This window comes from Nelumbo nucifera, chromosome 2 (assembly GCF_055504915.1).
Source record: "Nelumbo nucifera cultivar China Antique chromosome 2, China Antique-T2T, whole genome shotgun sequence".
NCBI lineage: Eukaryota > Viridiplantae > Streptophyta > Magnoliopsida > Proteales > Nelumbonaceae > Nelumbo > Nelumbo nucifera.
The window spans coordinates 2,182,231-2,202,171 of record NC_142650.1 but is presented as its reverse complement, the minus strand read 5'-3'; the positions used below and the strand labels follow the sequence as shown (position 1 = coordinate 2,202,171).

At 38.6% G+C, this 19,941-nt stretch overlaps 1 protein-coding gene across 2 annotated transcripts; it reads right to left on the bottom strand.

Moving 5' to 3' along the window:
• Positions 1–2,721: 2,721 nt before the first annotated feature.
• LOC104594516 (potassium transporter 2-like) lies at positions 2,722–16,583 on the bottom strand. 2 transcript variants are annotated; one of them, XM_010254821.3, is made up of 10 exons: positions 16,167–16,583; positions 14,879–14,979; positions 14,435–14,669; positions 14,074–14,319; positions 13,919–13,972; positions 12,511–12,771; positions 11,538–11,590; positions 11,324–11,441; positions 5,155–5,409; positions 2,722–4,080 (listed from the first exon to the last, which is right to left on the bottom strand). In XM_010254821.3, exons 2-10 carry the CDS (start codon positions 14,915–14,917, stop codon positions 2,954–2,956), a joined length of 2,388 nt encoding a protein of 795 aa, XP_010253123.1. In that variant the 5' UTR covers positions 14,918–14,979; positions 16,167–16,583; the 3' UTR covers positions 2,722–2,953. The 2 variants fall into 2 exon arrangements, with proteins under 2 accessions (XP_010253123.1, XP_010253124.1); XM_010254822.3 differs by lacking the exon at positions 16,167–16,583 and adding an exon at positions 15,110–15,475.
• Between the last annotated feature and the right edge of the window lie 3,358 nt (positions 16,584–19,941).

The window sequence follows — 19,941 nt, the reverse complement described above, 5'->3', positions numbered from 1 at the left end:
GCCATGAAGTCGATTCTTCATCATACGTTCAAACTTCAAAACGCCAAATCTAATTGAACCAAACTGTGTAATTCCCAATTCGGTTTGTTCTAAATCATAAACCGTAAACCAAATATCTTAGTTTAATTTTGGACCAGCCTTCCCTACCATTCAAGAAGCATAACTGACCAAAATTAGCAAAAGAGGCGATGATGATGATGACGCATTAGTTAGAAACTCATGGAAGTGCAGACTCTCCATGTAAGTGAAACTCAGTGGATCCCACATGAGACCTACTAACTGGCTCTAGTTTATCGCACCTCTCCCCGGGCCAAAGCTGCACCACATCCACATACATATACACAACAAAGAAAAGGGGTAAACTCCAAATACCCCCCCCCCCCCCATGATTTGGGGGCTCTGTGAACCCTTGTTTCATAGTAAAAACAATGAGTGGCATGTTTGATTGACTTGACCAACTGATCGATGACCAGTATTTCTACAAGGATCTATGCCATCAAAGTGGTTTCCTTGGATCAGTCAACTGATCTCATCTATGCAAGTAATATATCGAGATTTTAACAAATCAAGGGCATCCACCAATTCAACTCAAAAATCTAGGCCTTCATATGGTTTCCAAGAATAATGGATTAATTTCATCTAAGTTAAGATCTTCTTCTTCTTGGTCCCAAATTTTCACTATAACCACTAGCAGCAGGAGACCTTAACAATCATCAAGTTGGCACTTTGCCATCCAAGTGAAGGTATGAGGTTTCAGTTTTAACCTAATGTATTCCAAAATTACCTTGATGTGCTGTTTTGATGCCTTTTCACAATCTTTATTTTATTTTATTTTTTTATTTGATACGTCATTTGCACCTGATTTTTTAAGAAAATTTCATGCATTAATTGAATGGCTGAGATCTAATATTGTTGCATTCTTGGATGGTCATAATTAATTCATCACTCTTAAGAGAAAGACCGTTTTGGAAGCATGGATTCTTGGGTTGATTGCTTTGGCTGGCCAGACTGAATTGATTGAAGTCTTGGTATATCATTTGGATGGTTGGGATTAATTCATTGTTCTTAAGAGATAATTTTGATGGCTTATCGTCTTTGGGATGATTTGGTTTATCGGTTGTATGACTTAGATTTAGTGCAACACTTGGAATCACTTGATCGATCCGTGGTGGACCGGATATTTAGTTTCAAATCTTTTCCACATCACTTGGATTTTCAAGATCAGTTGATTGGCTATGAGGCTATTAATGGTCTAGATCTTTGGTTTGAAGATTAACAGCGGGAATATTTTTGAAAATATTAATGGAAAAGTGCACAATAATATTACAAATAATTAAAAAGGGCATTTTAGGGTTTTTGAAATATCTAAGATGGTAAAAGGATGCTAGAATCAAAGCAACGTTGCCCAAAAGTGCAGACCTCCCTGACGAAGTGACGATCATAATACCCTCCCTTCCCTTGAGGTTTCACTTTAACAAAAGTCCATGTAATTTCACTTTAACAAAAGTCCATGTAATTTCACGTCCCTTCCATCTTTGTCTCAGTAATGGACACTTCAAAAGTTACAAAATTATGGTTATAACTTATTAGGACATCGTTCAATATAATTCAAAATGTCAGATTTGCCCTTTTAATCTTCATTAGGCCTAACATTTTATAGAGCAAAATTACTTTATCCTTCTTAATGTGATTAGGAGAATTTTTTAATTAAAACTGAGATTTTTTTTGGTGTATTTTAGTAAATTTCCATCTGAATCAATATAATATAAAAGATTAAAATGGGTACTTTTGAAAAGCTAATGCATTAGGCCACCGTTTTCCGTCCAAGACAAATAACAACACAACAGGGAGGTAACTGCAGGTTTTTCAATATTACATAATTACATTACATGGGAGGTTTTTGTGAAAATAAAACCTCGGGAGGTTTTTATATTATGAAAATTATAATCTATCCCACCTTAAAAATTTTTTATTTACTTTACAAAACCCCCACTTATCACCCACCTACAACTCTTGAATTGTGTCGGATTCTGTTATTAAGGCTCCGTTTATTTGTGATATAAACGCCAAACCAGGGTATTTATGTACCCCGGTTTGCATTTATTTGATACGTAAAAAAGTAATGATTATCAGAGCAAAAATATATTTTCTGACACTTTTGTACTTTGAGAAGAGAGCATTGTAGTACCTATTTTTTTGGATACAATTTTGTGCTCTTTTGATAATTAACTTTTTGACCAAAGTTAAGGCATTGGAGCATAAGATAGTTGGAACATTTAATAATGGGCCCACATTTTTGCACTGATTTCAAACAAACAAGATGAATGCGAATTAAAATGTAAACCGTGTTTGCATTCATGAACTGAAAAATAGATAAATATATAGTGTACATATCTACATTTGCATTGCAACCAAAGGCAGCCTAAACAGTGGCAATTTTGAGAGGTGGGGGAATGAATAATTTTCCCTTTTATATTTTACCAAAAAAGTAACTAGGTGGACTTTTAGAAAAGGATTTGCCAAAAAAGTAATAAGAAAAGAAAGAAAAAAAAAAACAGATGACAGACTTCAATGGAAGATGGATTATATATTGGATGAGGCTAATCCTGCGGCCATATGTTTCCTTTTCTAAAACCAATTGTAACAACTAACAAGAGTAATTTAGTTTGACAGAAAATAACTATAAGAGACGAAAAGTTCTGTGCACAGCCTAAAAGTCTGCCCTATACCAGTTAGGATCCATTTAAATAATCATGTTGGCAAGTTGCAACAGACGTGTTAACCATTAAGAACTGTGTATGAATATTCCAGAGGCTCTGTGCCCCTTGCTATTATTGCCATAAGCTTGGCAATTTATCAGTATCATTTTTCTACAACATATACCGCTCTGGTTGGTTGGGTTCTAACCACAGAAACTTGGCATGCTAAACCAGATACACTTTGTAGTCGGGGGCTATACAACATACACCATACCAACCTCAAGGAGAGACACTGGTGGCACCTTCAGTGCTACATCCGGTCCCCGGCAATTCCTCCTTAGAAAATTGTACCCAAAATCAATCGCTATTTTCTTCAGCAGTGATGATCCTTGCTTTGCTCTCACATGCGAGTGTCCAAGGATGAACGCTGTTCCTGCTTGTTGAGCTGTCAAAAGCTCTTCCAGCTCTTCCTCTACACCAGCATCCATCATGTAAGATCGTGTATCAGTCTCCGATTCACTGTCAATGGCGAACCTCACCCTCCTCTCTACACCACCTATAGGCTCCATCTCTATTACATCTGTTACACTCTCCACTGTCTGGAACCCCAGTGATACGCTTGCAGGCTGCAAACTTTCCTCAATCTCGTAAGCTGGTGGACCAGAGAATGCCACCATTCCAATCACCGTCAGCCTACAGTCCCCTGTTGACTCACCAGATCGGGACCCATCATCCTCAATACATGAATTAGTCCCCCCCATGGTCCTGTATCCATCATAGCGGATGAAATCAGCCAGCCTATTAACAAGTTCAGACTCAAACGAGTCTACATCTTGATGAACATCTCGGTACCCATAACGTACAATGCATCTGTAGGACCTATGATCTGGTGGACCTACACGACCCACAAGATAACGCTCAGCTGGTGGCACATAAGGTACAGGTACAGATTTGACACACACAAAGACAAGGACGCGATGGAAGGCAGGGAGGTTAGTGACGAAGCGGGAGAAGTTTGCAGGGATGCCAGAGGTGAGATCAGTGTACACTAGGCCAATGCCAGGGACTCTAGAAATGCCCAGGCTGGGACCCAAGGCTAGGAGCCACTCCAAGGACACCTTGTTGTGGAGATCAAACTCATATTTCTTGATGGTTGCATAATGCCAAACAAACATAACGGTCATCAGAAAGAGGGCTAGGAGGATGGGAAGCCAGGCCCCCTCACGGAATTTGATGAGTGAAGCTGAGAAATAGAGGACTTCAATTGTTCCAAAGAAGAGTAGAAAGCCAAGGGCTAAAATAGGTGGTTTATGCCAACAGATGATAATGACTAATGAAGTGAGGCATGTGGTAACTAGCATTACTGTCATCACTGCCAGCCCTGCAATTAGATAGCAGGAAAATTGCATTAATACATGTAATGAAGAGGTGAACTTCAGAAGTTTATGTCCATGGGCAGAAGTCATTGGCCTTGAAAATCAGTGTGAGGTTTAGCCAATTACAGCTTACCAAAAGACTGGAAATAGAGTTTTGTGAAAGTAAGGTATTTTAGTAGCCTTTCGGTTTCTATTGTAAATTTCAATTTGAAGTAGCTTATTTTGCAACCTACGGTTACTTAGCCTGTAAAGACTTGTTAAGTTGCAATATACTATCCACTCGTCAAATTTGTGAAAAAAAAATCTTTTTTTTAGCAGGTTTTATTCTGGGCCCACCCAATTTTAATAGAACTTGTCCGTCAGCAGTGAAAGGATGAAAGATATCTCCATTAATAATAATATTTTTTGAAAAGTAGACATATAGTGATAAAAGTAAAGAATTATATCGAGGTATTGTTTTCCAAAGTACTCCCTCACTAGTAATTAAGGGTCTGCCTCGTCTCCAACATCTCTTTTTGCTCCTAAACCAAAAGCCCCTCACTGCATGGGGAAACTCCATCTACCTCCACTAGTGAGACTCCATTTTCTGTCTACATTGGTGAGCTCCAATCAAGTAATAAGGATTATGACACTAAGACACTAATATCCTTCTTGTTCTCAATCCTTTTTTCTGTTTCTACCTTTCCCCATTTCCTCTCTACTTTGTAAATAGTGAGATACCTAGTCCTATTGCAAGATATTGCATCTAGGCCCTTCCATCTTAACTTCTCCCTTCCATAGTTTAATTTTAAAATATTAACTAAAAGATCACCGGTCAACTTAGGGGAAGCTGAGTCAATTCAGCTTGACTATCTTTCTGTACAGAACCATGAATTTCTTTTGGACCAAGAAAGATAGAAAATCAGGTACCACCATTTAAAGCTGTTACAATGAGGCAGTACATAAGGTTCTAAACTTCTAATAATTTGCTATACTTCATACGTTCATCAAAATCTTGATGCACAACATCAATTAATTTATTGGGGGGATTTTGAATAAAGAAAGAAACTGAACGAGATATTAGTGACATGGACATGTACCTGATGCATTTCCAATGTGCTTCGTGTCTCTGAACCCAATGGTCACAGCAATACAGAGGATCATGAGCATCCAGTTGATCTCAGGGATGTAGATCTGGCCATGTATCTTTTCAGAGGTATGGACAACCTTGACCCTTGGGAAGCAACCCAATGACTGGCTCTGGTTGATGATAGAGAATGTTCCACTGATGATCGCTTGGCTTCCCACCACAGAAGCAAGAATTGCTACTATAAGCACTGGCCACCTCACACTTTCTGTGAAAAAAAAAAATCAAACACTAGACCTTTTCTCTCTGTGTGAACCAGTGCATGTAACTGATACTACTAATTGCAACCAGCCAAGAAAATTCGGTTATAATCAAGACCAAAATTGATGATACAATCCATTAGTCACCCAGAAAAAGCTCCAAGTCATATCAAATGATCTAAAATGCAGAAAGGCAAAAAAGTGTTGAGCATTTTCATTTCTCCAGTTTAAGTAGATACAAGAGAAGGTTCTCGAGAATCAAGAAATACAAGGAAGAAACATGTGGTAAATGTGCCACGTGGTGATTACTAGTACAGGTGTCCTACTGACCCTGCCAACCGAATAACAAACTCAAATACTGTTACAGTACAGATTGTAATATGCCCCCTCAAGTAGGAGCATGGCTACAAATAATGCCGAACTTGGATAGTGCTGCAATGAATTGATCCTTGCCTAGAGCCTTAGGGCCCGTTTGGCAAGTATTTTTGAGAAGATCTTCTCGTAGCTCTAACAGTCAATAGACACATTGAGCTTTTGACATAAGATCTGGGCAGCCCGAAGACCGTTGGTAGACGCGCATCTTTCCGTGCGTCGTTTCGGGTCTTTCCGCGCGAGATTAAAACGTTTAAGACGCGGGAAGCTTCATTTAGAGCTTCCTAAAATCAGCCCAAAATGGGCTCCGCGCGTCTTTTCGGCACCACGTCTTTTGGCGGCTAGATCTTCCGCGTGCCAAACGGGAATAGACCGATTTTCTGTCTTCCCAGCTTGTAAAAAGCCGAAAGAACGCGCAAAAAGATGCGCCAAACGGCGCCTTAGTGAAGATGTTGGCTGGTTGACTCTTTGTAGGAAGGTGGGAAGTGACGATAATTCCTGATTGAAGATGATGCCTGATGAAATGACAATCAATTTCAATGTGCTTGGTACACTCATGGAATATTGGATTCACTGCTATGTGGAGTGCTGCCTTATTATCGCAGTATAGTTCCATGGGTTGAGAATGTTGTAGGTTTGAGTCTATGAACAGCCAACGGAGCCACAAAAGTTCACTGATGGCAGCTGCCATGGAACGGTATTTGGCTTCAGCTGAGGAACGGGATAGTGTAGATTGCTTCTTGGATTTCCATGACAAGGGAGAATGGCCAAGAGTGATGAAGTAGCCTATAGTGGATCGTATGGTAAATGGACACCCTGCCCAATCAGAATTGCAGTAGGCCCACAAAACCAGATCATTGTTGGTAGAGCGGCGAATTCCTTGATTTGGGGATGACTTCAAATAGCAAAGGACCCTAAAAGCTGCATCCATATGCTACTGACATGGTTTGCACATGAATTGACTTAAAATATGTACATCGTATGTTATTTCTAGCCGAGTAATGGTCAAATAGATGAACCTTCCAACCAATTGTCTGTAGCATTCTGGATTATCAATGGGTGGGCATGCATCTGGCTCAAGGCGATGTTGTTGCTCCATCGGGAAGGGACACGGCTTACAAGCCAACATGTCAGCATCTTGGAGTATGTTAAGTGTATATTTTCTCTAACAAAGGAAGAAGCCATCATCCGTTCTTGAGACTTCGATGCCCAAAATATATTTTAGTGGGTCAAGATTCTTAATTGGGAAATAATTTTGGAGATATTGCTTCAACGCTACAATTTGAGTAGGATCACTACCTACGATGAGTAAGTCATCAACATAAGCCAAAATAGCAAGAGCTGAGTTGTGACTAAAGGATGTAAAGAGAGTGGTGTCAGCTATAGACTGAGTGAATCCCCGTTGTTTGAGGGCCCGCACTAATGTATGAAACCAATTTCGAGAGGCTTGTTTGAATCCATAGATAGACTTATTAAGGCAACACACGCGCGGGCCAGTGAAGTTGAGCAGACCCGGGGGTGGTGTCATGTAAATCTCTTCACGGAGTTCACCATGCAAGAAGGAATTATTCACATCCATTTGATGGGTTCCCATTTTCAAGCCATAGCTAATGCAAGTAAACAACAGACTATCACTAGCTTTGCAATCGAGGCATAAGTTTCACTGTAGTCAATTCGTTCAGCTTGAGTGTACCCTTTGGCCACTAAACGAACTTTGAATTGTTCAATTGAACCATCCGGTTTCAATTTGGTTTTGTAGACTCATTTTCACCCAATAGCCAGCCTTCTTGTGGGGGGGTAATGTTGTAAGGGTCCAAGTGTTGGTAGCTTGAAGAGCATTTAGTTCAATTTACATCGCCTCTCTCCAACATGAGTGTTTTTGGGCTTGAGAGTAACTGGTGGGCTCAAATGGGATGTTTGGACAGTTGGAGGAATAATTGGATATGGGGTATCGAATGGTAGGACAAACAAACCGGATAGATGAGATGGACTGCAATGTATTCTCAGTTCCAGATATGGTTGAAGTGGAATGTTGGGTGTAATTGTGCTCCAATGGTTCTGGGTCTATATTTGTGACAGGCAGTGGTATGACTGGGCCCGAATCTGATCCATTTGCATCTTGCAATGTTGTTGCATTGTAAGGGAACTGATTTAAAAAAAAAAAAAGAAAAAAAAAAACATCATGTGACACAAAGAATTGGTGTCTCAAGACTGTAAAGTCTATAACCCTATTTTGGCCATGTGGATATCCAACGAACATGCATTTAATGGATCTTGAGTCAAATTTGTCACGTCCTCCGCAAAGAGTCTGAGCATAACACAGGCACCCGAAAACCTTCAAATGATAATAGTTGGGTGGCCTTTGGAAGAGTATTTCATAGGGAGTCTTGCCCGAGAGTACAAGTTTGGACAAATAATTAATGATGTGTGCCGCAATGAGTACACATTCTCCCCAGGATGTAATTGGTAGGTTGGCTTGAAATCTGAGGGCCCTTGCTGTCTCCAATAAATGCCGATGTTTTCTTTTAACAACCCCATTTTGTTGTCACAAGATCTCTGATGTTCTATCCCATGCTCATGTAGGTAAGAGAGCATTGGTCCAAATAAAAATTTTGAACCATTTTCCAAATGTGCACTCTTAATGGTAGTGTGAAACTAGTTTTGCACGAGAGCCAAAAACATGACAAAGTAAGAGTTGGCTTCGAAGTTGTGCTTAAGCAAGTACACCCAGGTAGCTCGAGAAAAATCATCAACTATAGTGAGGAAATAATGGGCACCACTGTGAGAGGGGGTATGATATCCACCCCATATGTCACGATGGATTATTTCAAACAAAGAAGATGTGCTACTGCTACTAATAGGATAACTAAGCCTTGTTTGTTTGGCTCTAAAACAAGTGTCACAACATTTATTAAATGGTGGTACAATCCTCAAACTAGGTATCTTTGACAGCCGTGAATAGGAGGCATGTCCCAATCTGGAATGCCATATCTGAGAATTCACTACGGTAGAAGAACAGAAGGCCACAGTTGTTGGAGTAGTTGAGGGTGCAATATAGAAGTGGTAAAGACCATCATGCATGATACCCACCCCAATCAGTTTCCTGGTTGCTTGGTCCTGCATAATGCAGAATGTGGGAAAGAACACTATGACACAGTTTAATTCTAATGTAATCCTGCTAACTGAGATTAAGTTACACTTGAAGTCTGGTACATGTAACACATCTTTTAACGTTATATCAGAATTCAAGGGCACTTGCAGTTTAGAATCAACAGGTAAAAGAGTACCATTGGGCAATAGAACTAGATTATGATGATTATCTAGTCCAGTGGTGTCTTCAGCATGGCAAGTCATGTGATCCGAGGCTCCACTGTCAATGAGCCAGGATCTTGAACTAACAAGATTAACTGAACCAGAAACCTTACGCGCAAAGTATGCAGATGTCGCAATGGTGGTCTGATTCTCACCATCAAGAAAGTTAACTAGTTGGCGGTATTGCTCAATGGTTAAGCCAGGACTGGGGATTCTGATGGAGTATTTGTTGTTGCCTGATTGGAGGCAGACGACTATTTCTTGGAAGTGTTTTTGTTGTTGGTTTTATTCTTAGTCTCCAAGTCTGATGGATAGTCGACAAGCTCATAGCATTTTGCCTTGACATGCCCAATCTTTTTACAATGATCACAACGAAGGTGAGGCCAATCTTTCTGTTTTTGTGGATTCCTGGATCCAGATCCACTCGCATAGAAGGCTGCACTATCCACGGTTGGTGGTTTGCTACCACTTAAAGAGAGGTGTTTTTCTTCTTGTGATACAAGAGCATAGACCTTGCTGACATTTGGCAGTGGTTTCATGGTAAGAATACTAAATCTTATGGTGTTAAATCGTTCACCGAGTCCTAAGAGGAATTGGTAGACTCGTTCCTTTTCTCTCTCATCCAAGATAACTTTGATGGCACCACCGCATGAACAATTCGGAGTGGACGAGTATACAAAGATAGCATCCCACAGACTCTTAGTTTTGTGTAATACATAGCAATTGACAAATTTTCTTGACGAAGCAGAGACAAGTCTCGCTTCAGTTCAAAGACTCGTGGAGCATTTCCTTGTGAATATCGATCCTCCAAATCCTTCCAAATATCTCTGGCTATCTCTGCATAGGCAATGCTTTCATGCAGATCTCTGGCTAACGCATTAAAGAGTCAAGATATCACCATGGAGTTGGATTTGAACCAGGCAAGAAATTCACTATAATTAGCTGGTTCAGGTTTTGAAATTGATCCATCCACGAATCCAACCTTGTGCTTGGCGTTGAGAGTATTCAACATTGCTCTTCTCCATGTTGCATAGTTGTCTTTGGTCAGTGGACAGGAAACTAGAATAGCTCCGGGGTTGTCTGAAGGGTGAAGATAATATGCAAACACCGGATTTGAAGGAGTTCCAATCATTCCTCTGGTAGCAATGTTGGATGCCATTGAAGAAATGAACTGAAGGTGACGGGCTCATACGAGTTTAAACAGAAATTGCAAAAACAGAGCAATTTGGCTCTCATACCATCTAAAATGCAGAAAGGCAAAAAAGTGTCAAGCATTTTCATTTCTTTAGTTTAAAGAGATACAAGAGAAGGTTCTCGAGAATCAAGAAATACAAGGAAGAAACACGTGTTAAATGTGCCACGTGGTGATTATTGGTACAGGTGTCCTACCGACCCTGCCAACTGAATAACAAACTCAAATATTGTTATAGTACAGACTGTACTAAATGACTTATTTTTTGATATCAACCTCCATTGTGACCTGGGTGACCAGGGTTCAAATCTTGGAAACAGAGTATCTGTATGTGCAGGGGTTAAGGCTGCATACTCTGTCCCTCGCCAGATCCCACATTGGTGGGAGCCTCGTGCACTGGGCTGCCCTTTAACCTCCATATTGCTGTTATAGAGCCATTGCTTGCTGTTATAGAATACATGTTCAAGTCTGATAGTAGCCACTGTTATGCATTTTATTTGGCTTTCTTATTCCAGAGTGATTAAAAAAATGCCTTTTGCAACTGAAGCAACTGATATTTGTGTTTTTACTATATGCTGGTGGAAGTGGCATATAATAATGAAAGGTGAATTTTAAGAATAGGGAAGTATTGAATATCCAGTTGATGCTCACTAATTTCTCGTTGGGCTATTTAGTTTTCCAAATATAGAAGATCATACTGATGAAAGGCGTTTTGTATTAGGACCACTTAACAAGAAAACTTAAAAGCGTTCTAGGAGCCAAATGGTATGCACACATTGTCCATACAGGGGTATCATCAGTACATGTTTATTCTCAATTATAACCAAATTAGAAAACCTTAAGAAAACTAATTCAATCATAGACAAAAACAACTTGTTCTCTGTGATTGTATACAGTTGATTGAGAAAAGTAAATTTCGCAGGGATCTAACATAGGCACAAAACAATGAACCATGTAAAATCTTGTGTTTTCTTCTCCATTTGCATATCTCACAACAGATATATTCTGAGTAATGGTGTAATATTCAGGCTTGAAGAGAAGAATACCTGGAACAGAGACGTAAAAGCCAATCTTGTAACTGTTGTGATGATGCTTTGACAAATATGCAGCTTGACCCATGTACGCTAAAATAAGTGCAGGATAAACCAGGAATGTAAATGCAATCTGCAGTTGGATACAGTAAGAATTTGGTAGAAGAAATAGATTCTAGCAAATTGAATATCAGTTTGGGAGGGGGTTTCCTAGTCATGATCAAATGACCTGGATTGCAGTGTAAGTGAAGTGGCCAAGATCTGCAAACATTGCCTCTGAGCCTGCATTTGTAACCACATATCATAGGGATCATTGGCACTTCATTTGTATTATATTTGTACGAAAATTGAACTATTCACCTGTTAAATAAATCAACCAAAAAAATTGAGAATCTAAAGACAAAATTACTAGACAGAAACGTGGTCCATTACTGCATAGACATGGTGGACAAATAAATAAAAGTTGCAAACAACATCTACATTGTACACTTAATAGCTTGGTATTTAACTAAAGGATCTAAGAGCCCATAATTTGATGATGGATATGGCACTGAACAGAATGGAATGGTAAAACAGGATTCATGTAGCCAACCTCATATAGTCAGGACAAGGCTTAGATGATGATGATATTCATGATAAAGAAAATGATAAAAAATAATTACGACAACTGATAAAATGTTTTATTTATTAATGATAAAAAGTGGGTCCTTAGTTAAAGCGGTTAAAAATGAAATTATGAAATATGATTAATTCATCCCAATTTGTGAATTAACTCGCATTGAAACAAGAATCTACTCAAATGCGTTAAGTAGCAAATTCAACAACCATACTGGAACACCATGGGTGGGTTGGAGATGGCCTATGCAATATTATACCACAATATATAGAGAGAACTGATATGGGTAATCCTATCTTTGTTAAACGAGGCATATTCCTAGTGAAAATACAAACTACTGCTTGCAATGATGAAAACAAAGATTTAAGGGTGCAAGTCTTTTAAAACTAGGCATATTCCTGTGTTTGAGAATGGTCACTTTGGGCAGAAAATGCCAAGGGTTAGGCCATATCTAGTCCACCCTTCCCAAGACCTCATATAACTGGAACCAACATTGGGCAATGGCCTTTTTTCCCTTTGTGAATTACCAGAATCTCTGGTTATGCAATTTCAGATGTACATGTTATGAAAATAACAAAAAAAGTACCTGTTATGCACAATAAGATTCCACCCAAAGACATCCAGCCACTTCTCCTTGTTTTCTTTAAGAACTTGTACATGTAATATGGAGAAAGAGCCTGATAAACATGTGGGTTCCAGTGGAATATATTGTACAAGCCAAGAGCACTGATGCACAGTAGCCAAGTTAGCACAATTGGTGCAAAAATGAATCCGACCCGATGTGTGCCATAGTGTTGAAGAGCAAATAGACACACTAATATGAAGCATGTGATCGGAACCACTGCATCTGCAATGGAGAACATAACCACAAATTTGTTAACGTTGAGATGCATTAAATAAAACTTGTAGCCGATGATTAGACTGTTTTCCTCAAGTGTCATACTGGTACTACAGTATTGTTACATAGTGGCAATGATTGGACAATTAGAAGTTCAATACTGAAGTTCCCTGTGATACCTGACACTGAAATGGCAGCATATTTTGTATGCACCATAACTCATATTTTGGTTTTGGATAAAAAATGAAAGCACATATAATTACTTTTATTGTCAATATGCATCAGCACCAAAGATGCACTTTCCACTTTGTAAGAAGGGGCTTTCAGCAAAAGTTGACTTTCCATATACCGGCCACCATGAAAGAGATGGAGATAGGACCAAAGAATAGTGTATTTCAGACAACAAATTGGACAACTAGTCAGTCCCTCTAGTTCAACCTGTTTTTTAAAGCCTTTTCTCACTAACTGGTCCAGATGGACCCAAGTGGACCCTCTTACCCACTTTCCCACCTTAAAGAGAGCTACCACTTGCTGCAGCATACTTCTGGTTGTATGAAACACATACATTCTTCCCCATTAATTGTTTTTTTTTTATGAATTCTTCCCCATTAATTGTTTAAAATCAATTTATCCAAAAAAGTCAACAATTACTAAGGGACAATCTTGAAGTCAGAATGGACTAAAGTTTCCATTCACCGCATCAAAGCCCTTTGTTATCTGAAACACAAATGTTCTGTCCTGTTCAAACTAATAACGCTATTGACAAATTTCTTCTTTTTATTCAGAAAAAATGCTTGTTTTTTTATGGATAAGCAATAGTAAAAGATACTTTATTGTTTTCCCCTTCTACATTGAAACAAATAGTTCTTATTACCAAAATATCATGTCCAGATTTCATAGATAGGGGAGAAACTAACAGGAAGTTAAAGAATGTTTAGGGCAAAGAATCAATGCAAGTCTGTTTTGTTTCATTGATAGGAAGTTCTTAATAAAAATTGGCATGATTATATTTACTAGGCATGCATAATAAAGAGTATAAGTTCCATGTAAGATCAGGCGAACAGGTTTTATTCACTGACTGCTCCTACTGTCAATGAAATATATTAAGGAAAATGATAAAAGGAAATATCCAGAATTAGAGATTTGACAAACTTACACTGGTGGTGTTCCTTGGACATTGATAACTCAAGGCCTGAAACTGCTGAGAAAACTAGAGAGAGAGAGAGAGAGAGAGAGAGAGAGAGATTTGGTCAGGGAAGGTAGAGGATGCAGAGATAAAGAATAAACTTACAAAACAGGGGAAGCAAATACCAGAAATGGCTGGTGTGAGCAATCCATCCCCAATTACCATACAGGTACCAAGCAGAACTAATATTAACAAAGCAGTGTGCAGGGATTTGTGCTTCTCAAGCAAAATTTTCACCCTTGAGCGGTTTTTCTTCTCCGGAGGAGATTCTAATTTATATGTAGAGAGTGCTTCATCTGCAACCTGCCTGTTGGGCAGAAGGCTAACTTTTGCGTGCCTACATATCAAAGAATAAAGAGCAAAAGTTCCACCTGCAAATCATGTACAGAAGGCACAAGCATAAGTGGGGCACAAATATTATATCTGTAAAATATTGAAGATTTCTAGTACTCTCACAATAATTCTAAACAGACTTGTGGTATTTACCCTCTCCATTGTCATCAGCTCGAAGAACCACAAAGACGTACTTGAAAAGAGGAACTAGAGTTAGAGTCCAGAAGACAAAAGATAGCACGCCAAAAATCTCTTCATTCGTCTCCGAATGATGAATGTCTTCTGCAAACGTGCTCTTGTAAACATACAGAGGGGAGATACTCAGGTCCCCATAGACCACACCAAGACTTTGATAAGCTAACAACAAAATTGTCTTCCAAGAGTCCTTCTGCAAAAGGAATTCAATGAACCATTAACGCGGTAAGAAAAAGACATAAACACCCAATTTTCTTCTTAGTGAACCAAATCATATTTCTAGCAGATTAAAGGAAGCTCAAGTGAGTAGCACACGATTTTTACAGGTAGCACCTATTTCACTATCATAATCAGACTAAAGTGAAGCGCAATGAAGTTCAACCAGAAAGGAGATGAATGAACCTTGGAAGTACTCCAACACTTGCCACAATCGAGATCCATGGCTTGACGGGGACTCGACCTTCACGCTTAGATTCTATTCCTGGCCACCGGTACTTACAGATCTGCATGGAAAAGCCAAAGCATTTTTGTGGAATAGACGGGACAAATGAGAGAAGAAATGAGATGAAAAAACAGAGACAGAGGAACTCCAAGAAAAAAGCGTATACTAATGAATTCGGCTAATCTCGTTACTTTGATTCACATGGCCAGAGGAGACAAAAACAAGAAGCATCCGAGCGCTCTTCTCGATAAATTCCCACTTGATGTCCATACCATTCTCATGTTCACCGATTTGTTGTATATTTTTACAAAACAAATTTCAAGTAGTGGATAAAGCCCAAGAGTCCAAAACGGAGCCACTACCAATAGTTTGTTCAAAAAGATAGTGCAAGAATGGAAGAAAGCCAACACCAAACAACTTGATCTCAGGAGCGTCAAAATTCTTCCGACAAACTTCTTTGGCCCAATATTTAATTATGCGTTTCTGTGGTAGTTTAGGCAGGTATAGACTATAGAATTTGGGAGGTCACTGTTGCTTCCTATTGAACTACAGCCTCCGACCCAAATGCTCAACATTGGCCAATCAAATGGAAGAAAAACCAACTGTCAAGGAATCTCTTTGAATGGAATTTTTTATTACTTTATTGGTTTCTTTTTTCGGAGAAAGTAGAAACACAGAAAAAGCGTTTAAGATACAATCACGTGGTACAAACTACAAAGATAAGAAGATTCTCGATAACAAAGCAGTCATGCCAAACAAAAGAATAGCCCACGACACGAAATAGGTGGTTGAAAAGCTGGAGAGAGAGAGAGAGAGAGAATCAGTGAATCACATCACAGAGCGCGCCAAATTTTATCAGAAGGGTAAGGGCTGGCTAATGGCTATCCACAACAAATCTCTTCTCTCTTCCAGGTTCCAAAGAGATCTAGGCTCTTATTTTTCATTCCTTTTCCTCTAAGGACGAAGGAAAAGACGAAGACTTATAATAAGAGAGACAAATTTGCAGCCATCATGCATTTAAGGAAAAGGCGAAAGGCGAAGAAATCGGATTTGGTCCTCACATATAGTAGCTAAAATTTACACTTACAGTGCGACTTTTAAAATAAGGAGAACTGGAAAAGTGGGGAGAAGGAGAAAGAATATATAAAACAAAGGTTGCTTGAGCCTTGAATGCTTGGTATTTTATACGCATAAAAAAAAAAGTCTAGCTATGTAAAAACACAACACAAATAAATTTGGAGGACTTACCCAGATCCACCGACAAATGAAACCTACTTCGTAGAAATTCTTACGAGGAAATTGCAGAGATTCAACCTCAAAGAGCAATAACAGGGAGAGGGATTGGAACCAGCCGAAGGATAGCTTTCTCCCTCTCTAGTCATGACTTCACGTGAAAGCGTGAAGGGTAGCTTTCTCCCCCTCTGGTCATGACTCATGAAATGCTCCTTACCGGAAGCATACCACTCACCATTGCTTGGGTTGGGCATCCACTATATCCAGTAGGATCAGTACTGAGTACTCTACCCTGAACCTAAACTGACAAGTGAAAAGACGAACCAAATTAGCTTTTCTGTTTTCCTCTTTTCTTGCTTGGTGCGCTTCTCTTTTCCTCTTTACTTTTGCACTAGGTCTCTTTTTAGTAAAATCCAACTTTTGAGTCGCCTCGTCTTCATTTTAGCGCCTGAGCTCCATTTGTAAGGACTAAGGAGATATATTCCTTTTACATTTCTTTCTTTATTTTTATTTTTGCTTCTTTCCGGATTTCAGATGCATGGATATTGGATACTGCATACGGAGGTATAACATAACAGAAATATATAGTTCGGCATTTCTAATTAAGCTTTCAAGCTGTAACTATTCCAACCGGAAAGTGGAGCCACGAGGAGAAAAATGATCAAACATGGAAGCTTAATGAGTTGTCGACTCCACAAAAATGACCTGAAAACTTCCCAACTAGAAGTCTAAGTTGACAATTAATACACATAAATGCTGATTTCTTCTGGTATCGCTATACCGTCTTTTCCGTCGTTTTTGTGTACATGTTCATCATATTTTTTTTATGATTTTATTTCTCGGAGTGGTCGCAGTAAATGTAACGACCGTTCCGGTAAGTAGTGCAGAAGTCGATGAATTTAGGGATGTTGCTAGAGGTTCTGAAAGCATTGAATCGCCATTAAAGCAGAATAAAAGAATTTGGGGATAAAGACGGTATAAAGGAAACTCTGCGGTCTGCGGCTGTTGAAAAGTATTATCGGAAATTCAACTATTTATTAATTAACTTAATATATTTTTTTCAATATTTATTATATTTTTATTATAACTTATTTTTCAATAATTATATATCTTTGCTATAAATTTTTACTTATGATTAAACTATTATTATTTATTAGTCAACTGTGGGGTAATTTATTTGCTGGTTCGTTCAAAGACCCTTTACAGCCTTGCATCGGAACATTTCTGCACTCCTGTGCTTTATTTGATGGAGAAATATTTTCAATGTAAGGCTATAATGGGTATTTGAATGGGCTTTGCACGACTGAATCGGGTTTTGATTCATCCTAAGAGACTAGATTATTAATTTAATTAAAATTAATTATTATTATTATTATTTTTATATTATAAAAGTTGAAAATAGTATATAAAACAAAAATAATTATTAATTATTTAAAATATTTAAATATAAAAAAATTGTCTACTATTATATATTTATATTATAAATAAATTTCTTAAACTACCCTTATGGTTTAGCTAATTGATTAAGTGTACTCTTACTGTTTGAAAATTGACTAACGCTACCCCTATGTTTATGACAATTGACTAAGTCTACCCTTACTGTTAACTTTCTGTTACATATAATATCATGTGACTAATATATTGATAAAAATTCCAAAAACACCCATCCCACCTCCATTCCTAAAATACCCTCTCTAGCCGTTGTCAAGGTTCAAAGTATCGGAAAGGAAAATTTAAGAGACGTATCGGGATACACCTTGGATACGCATGGATACGGACGAAAAATTAAGATATGCATGGAAACACATGGAAAATGGTATAAATACTCTAATAAATCATAAATAAACATCAATATTACCAAATATAAGACATAAATGAGCTATTTATGCATAAAAATAGCATGTTTTAGTGGGTTTTATGAAAAAAAAGAACATATTATAATCAATAAACGGGAAGTCGGGAACATAAACATACTATCTAATCATGGACATAAGTAATTATTTTGCATGTGTTTATTCTAATTTTCTAAAAACTAAATAATTATTTATTTTTATTCAAATAATTATTTTGCATGTTTTATTCTAAAAATTAAATTAAAATTAAGAAAAGTAAATATGTAACAAAAAATGAAATGGATTTATGGACATAATAGATGAAATAATTATTTTGCATATTTTATTCTAAAAGTAAACTAAAATTAAAAAATAAATAAATATCAATGATTCAATGTTTTAAAACACAGAGGTGTTCCACTACCTAGAGGCGTGAAGCATAATTCAAAACGCAAGAGGCGTAAGCTTCCTTAAGAGGAGGAAGGAGGAAGGAGGAAGGGGGAATTCATTTTTTTCTTTATCTTTAATAAAAATATTTTATATTAAAAAAATAAAAATGCATAACATTTGTTAAAAGGGGGGTCTTGTCAAAGCAAAGGCAAATACATATCGGTTGATACGAGCTGATACGTGACAAAATTTTGAACCTTGGCTGTTGTTGGAGTACTGAACTTAGGTTTCTACACATCTTTGCAGCTGAAAAAAACAACAGAGAAGCTTTTAATTTAATTGAAATTTCAAAGCATAGATGCAATTTGTGGCATAAAGAACTGAAAGAATGAGGTGGGTTTGTACAGAAATCAAATGTGAAGCTTTTGGAGAAAAAAACTGAGAAAATTAAGCTGAAGGGTTCTTCAAGAAATCCAATTACATAATCTCGATTCATTTCACTATTGTTTATTTTCAAAGATTTTCCCACATGGGCGAGTTCTTGTTTGTCGATGTGAGTGAGTTCTTGTTGACAAAGCCGAGACTTTTAGAAGAGGTGGTGCCATTGATTCCGTCGGTGGATGCAAAGATGAAGACGATGTCGTGGCTGGAGAGTTGGCTGTTGTTTGGAGCAATGGAGAAGATGAAGGATCGCAGACATGTTGGGGGAAGGCATCAACTTTCCGCGCCAAATCCACCTATGCAACTTGCAGCGGCAATGGCAGAATAGGGATAGTGAAAGAGGAGGGGAGAGAGAAATAGCGAGAGATAGGGAGACGAGAGGTGGCGAGAGAGAGTACCAAATCCGCCGCTGCAAGTAGTGGAATAGAGATAGTGAAAGAGGAGGGGAGAGAGAAATAACGAGGAGAGAGAGAGAGAGAGAGAGAGAGAGAGAATTAAAGATAGGGAGACGAGAGGTGGCGAGAGAGTACCAAATCTGGTGCTGCAAGTTGCAGCGGCGGTGGCGGAACAAAGATAGTGAAAGAGGAGGGGACAGAGAAAAAGAGACAAGGAGAGAGAAATAGAGAGAAGAGAGAGAGAGAGAGAATGAAAGATAGGGAGATGAGAGGTGATGAGAGAGAAGTACCAAATCCGCCGCTGCAACGTTGCAGTGGCGGTGGTGAAACAGAGGAAGTGAAAGCGAAGGAGAGAGAGAGAGAGAGAGAGAGAATGAGCGAGAAGAGAGAGAGGGAGAATGAGAGATAAGGAGACGAGAGGTGGCAAGAGAGAGAAGTACCAAATTTGTCGCTGCAAGTTGCAACGGTGGTGGTGAAACAAGGAAGTGAAACAAAGTGAGAGAAGCTCGACATGGCCTTCTACATTAGCTCGTTCATCTCTGGCTTGTTTCCATAGTATGAGGACACCGGCTCACTATTCGCCTTCACGAACGACTCCTCCTTCGGATCCACCATCGTCCCATGCTGCAAAACATACACGACGTAGGATAGATATTCATCAGTCACCAAGGTTTTTCCAATCTTCATCAGGGAATACTTGTGCTCTGAGGAGCCATCAACAATTTGCTGGAG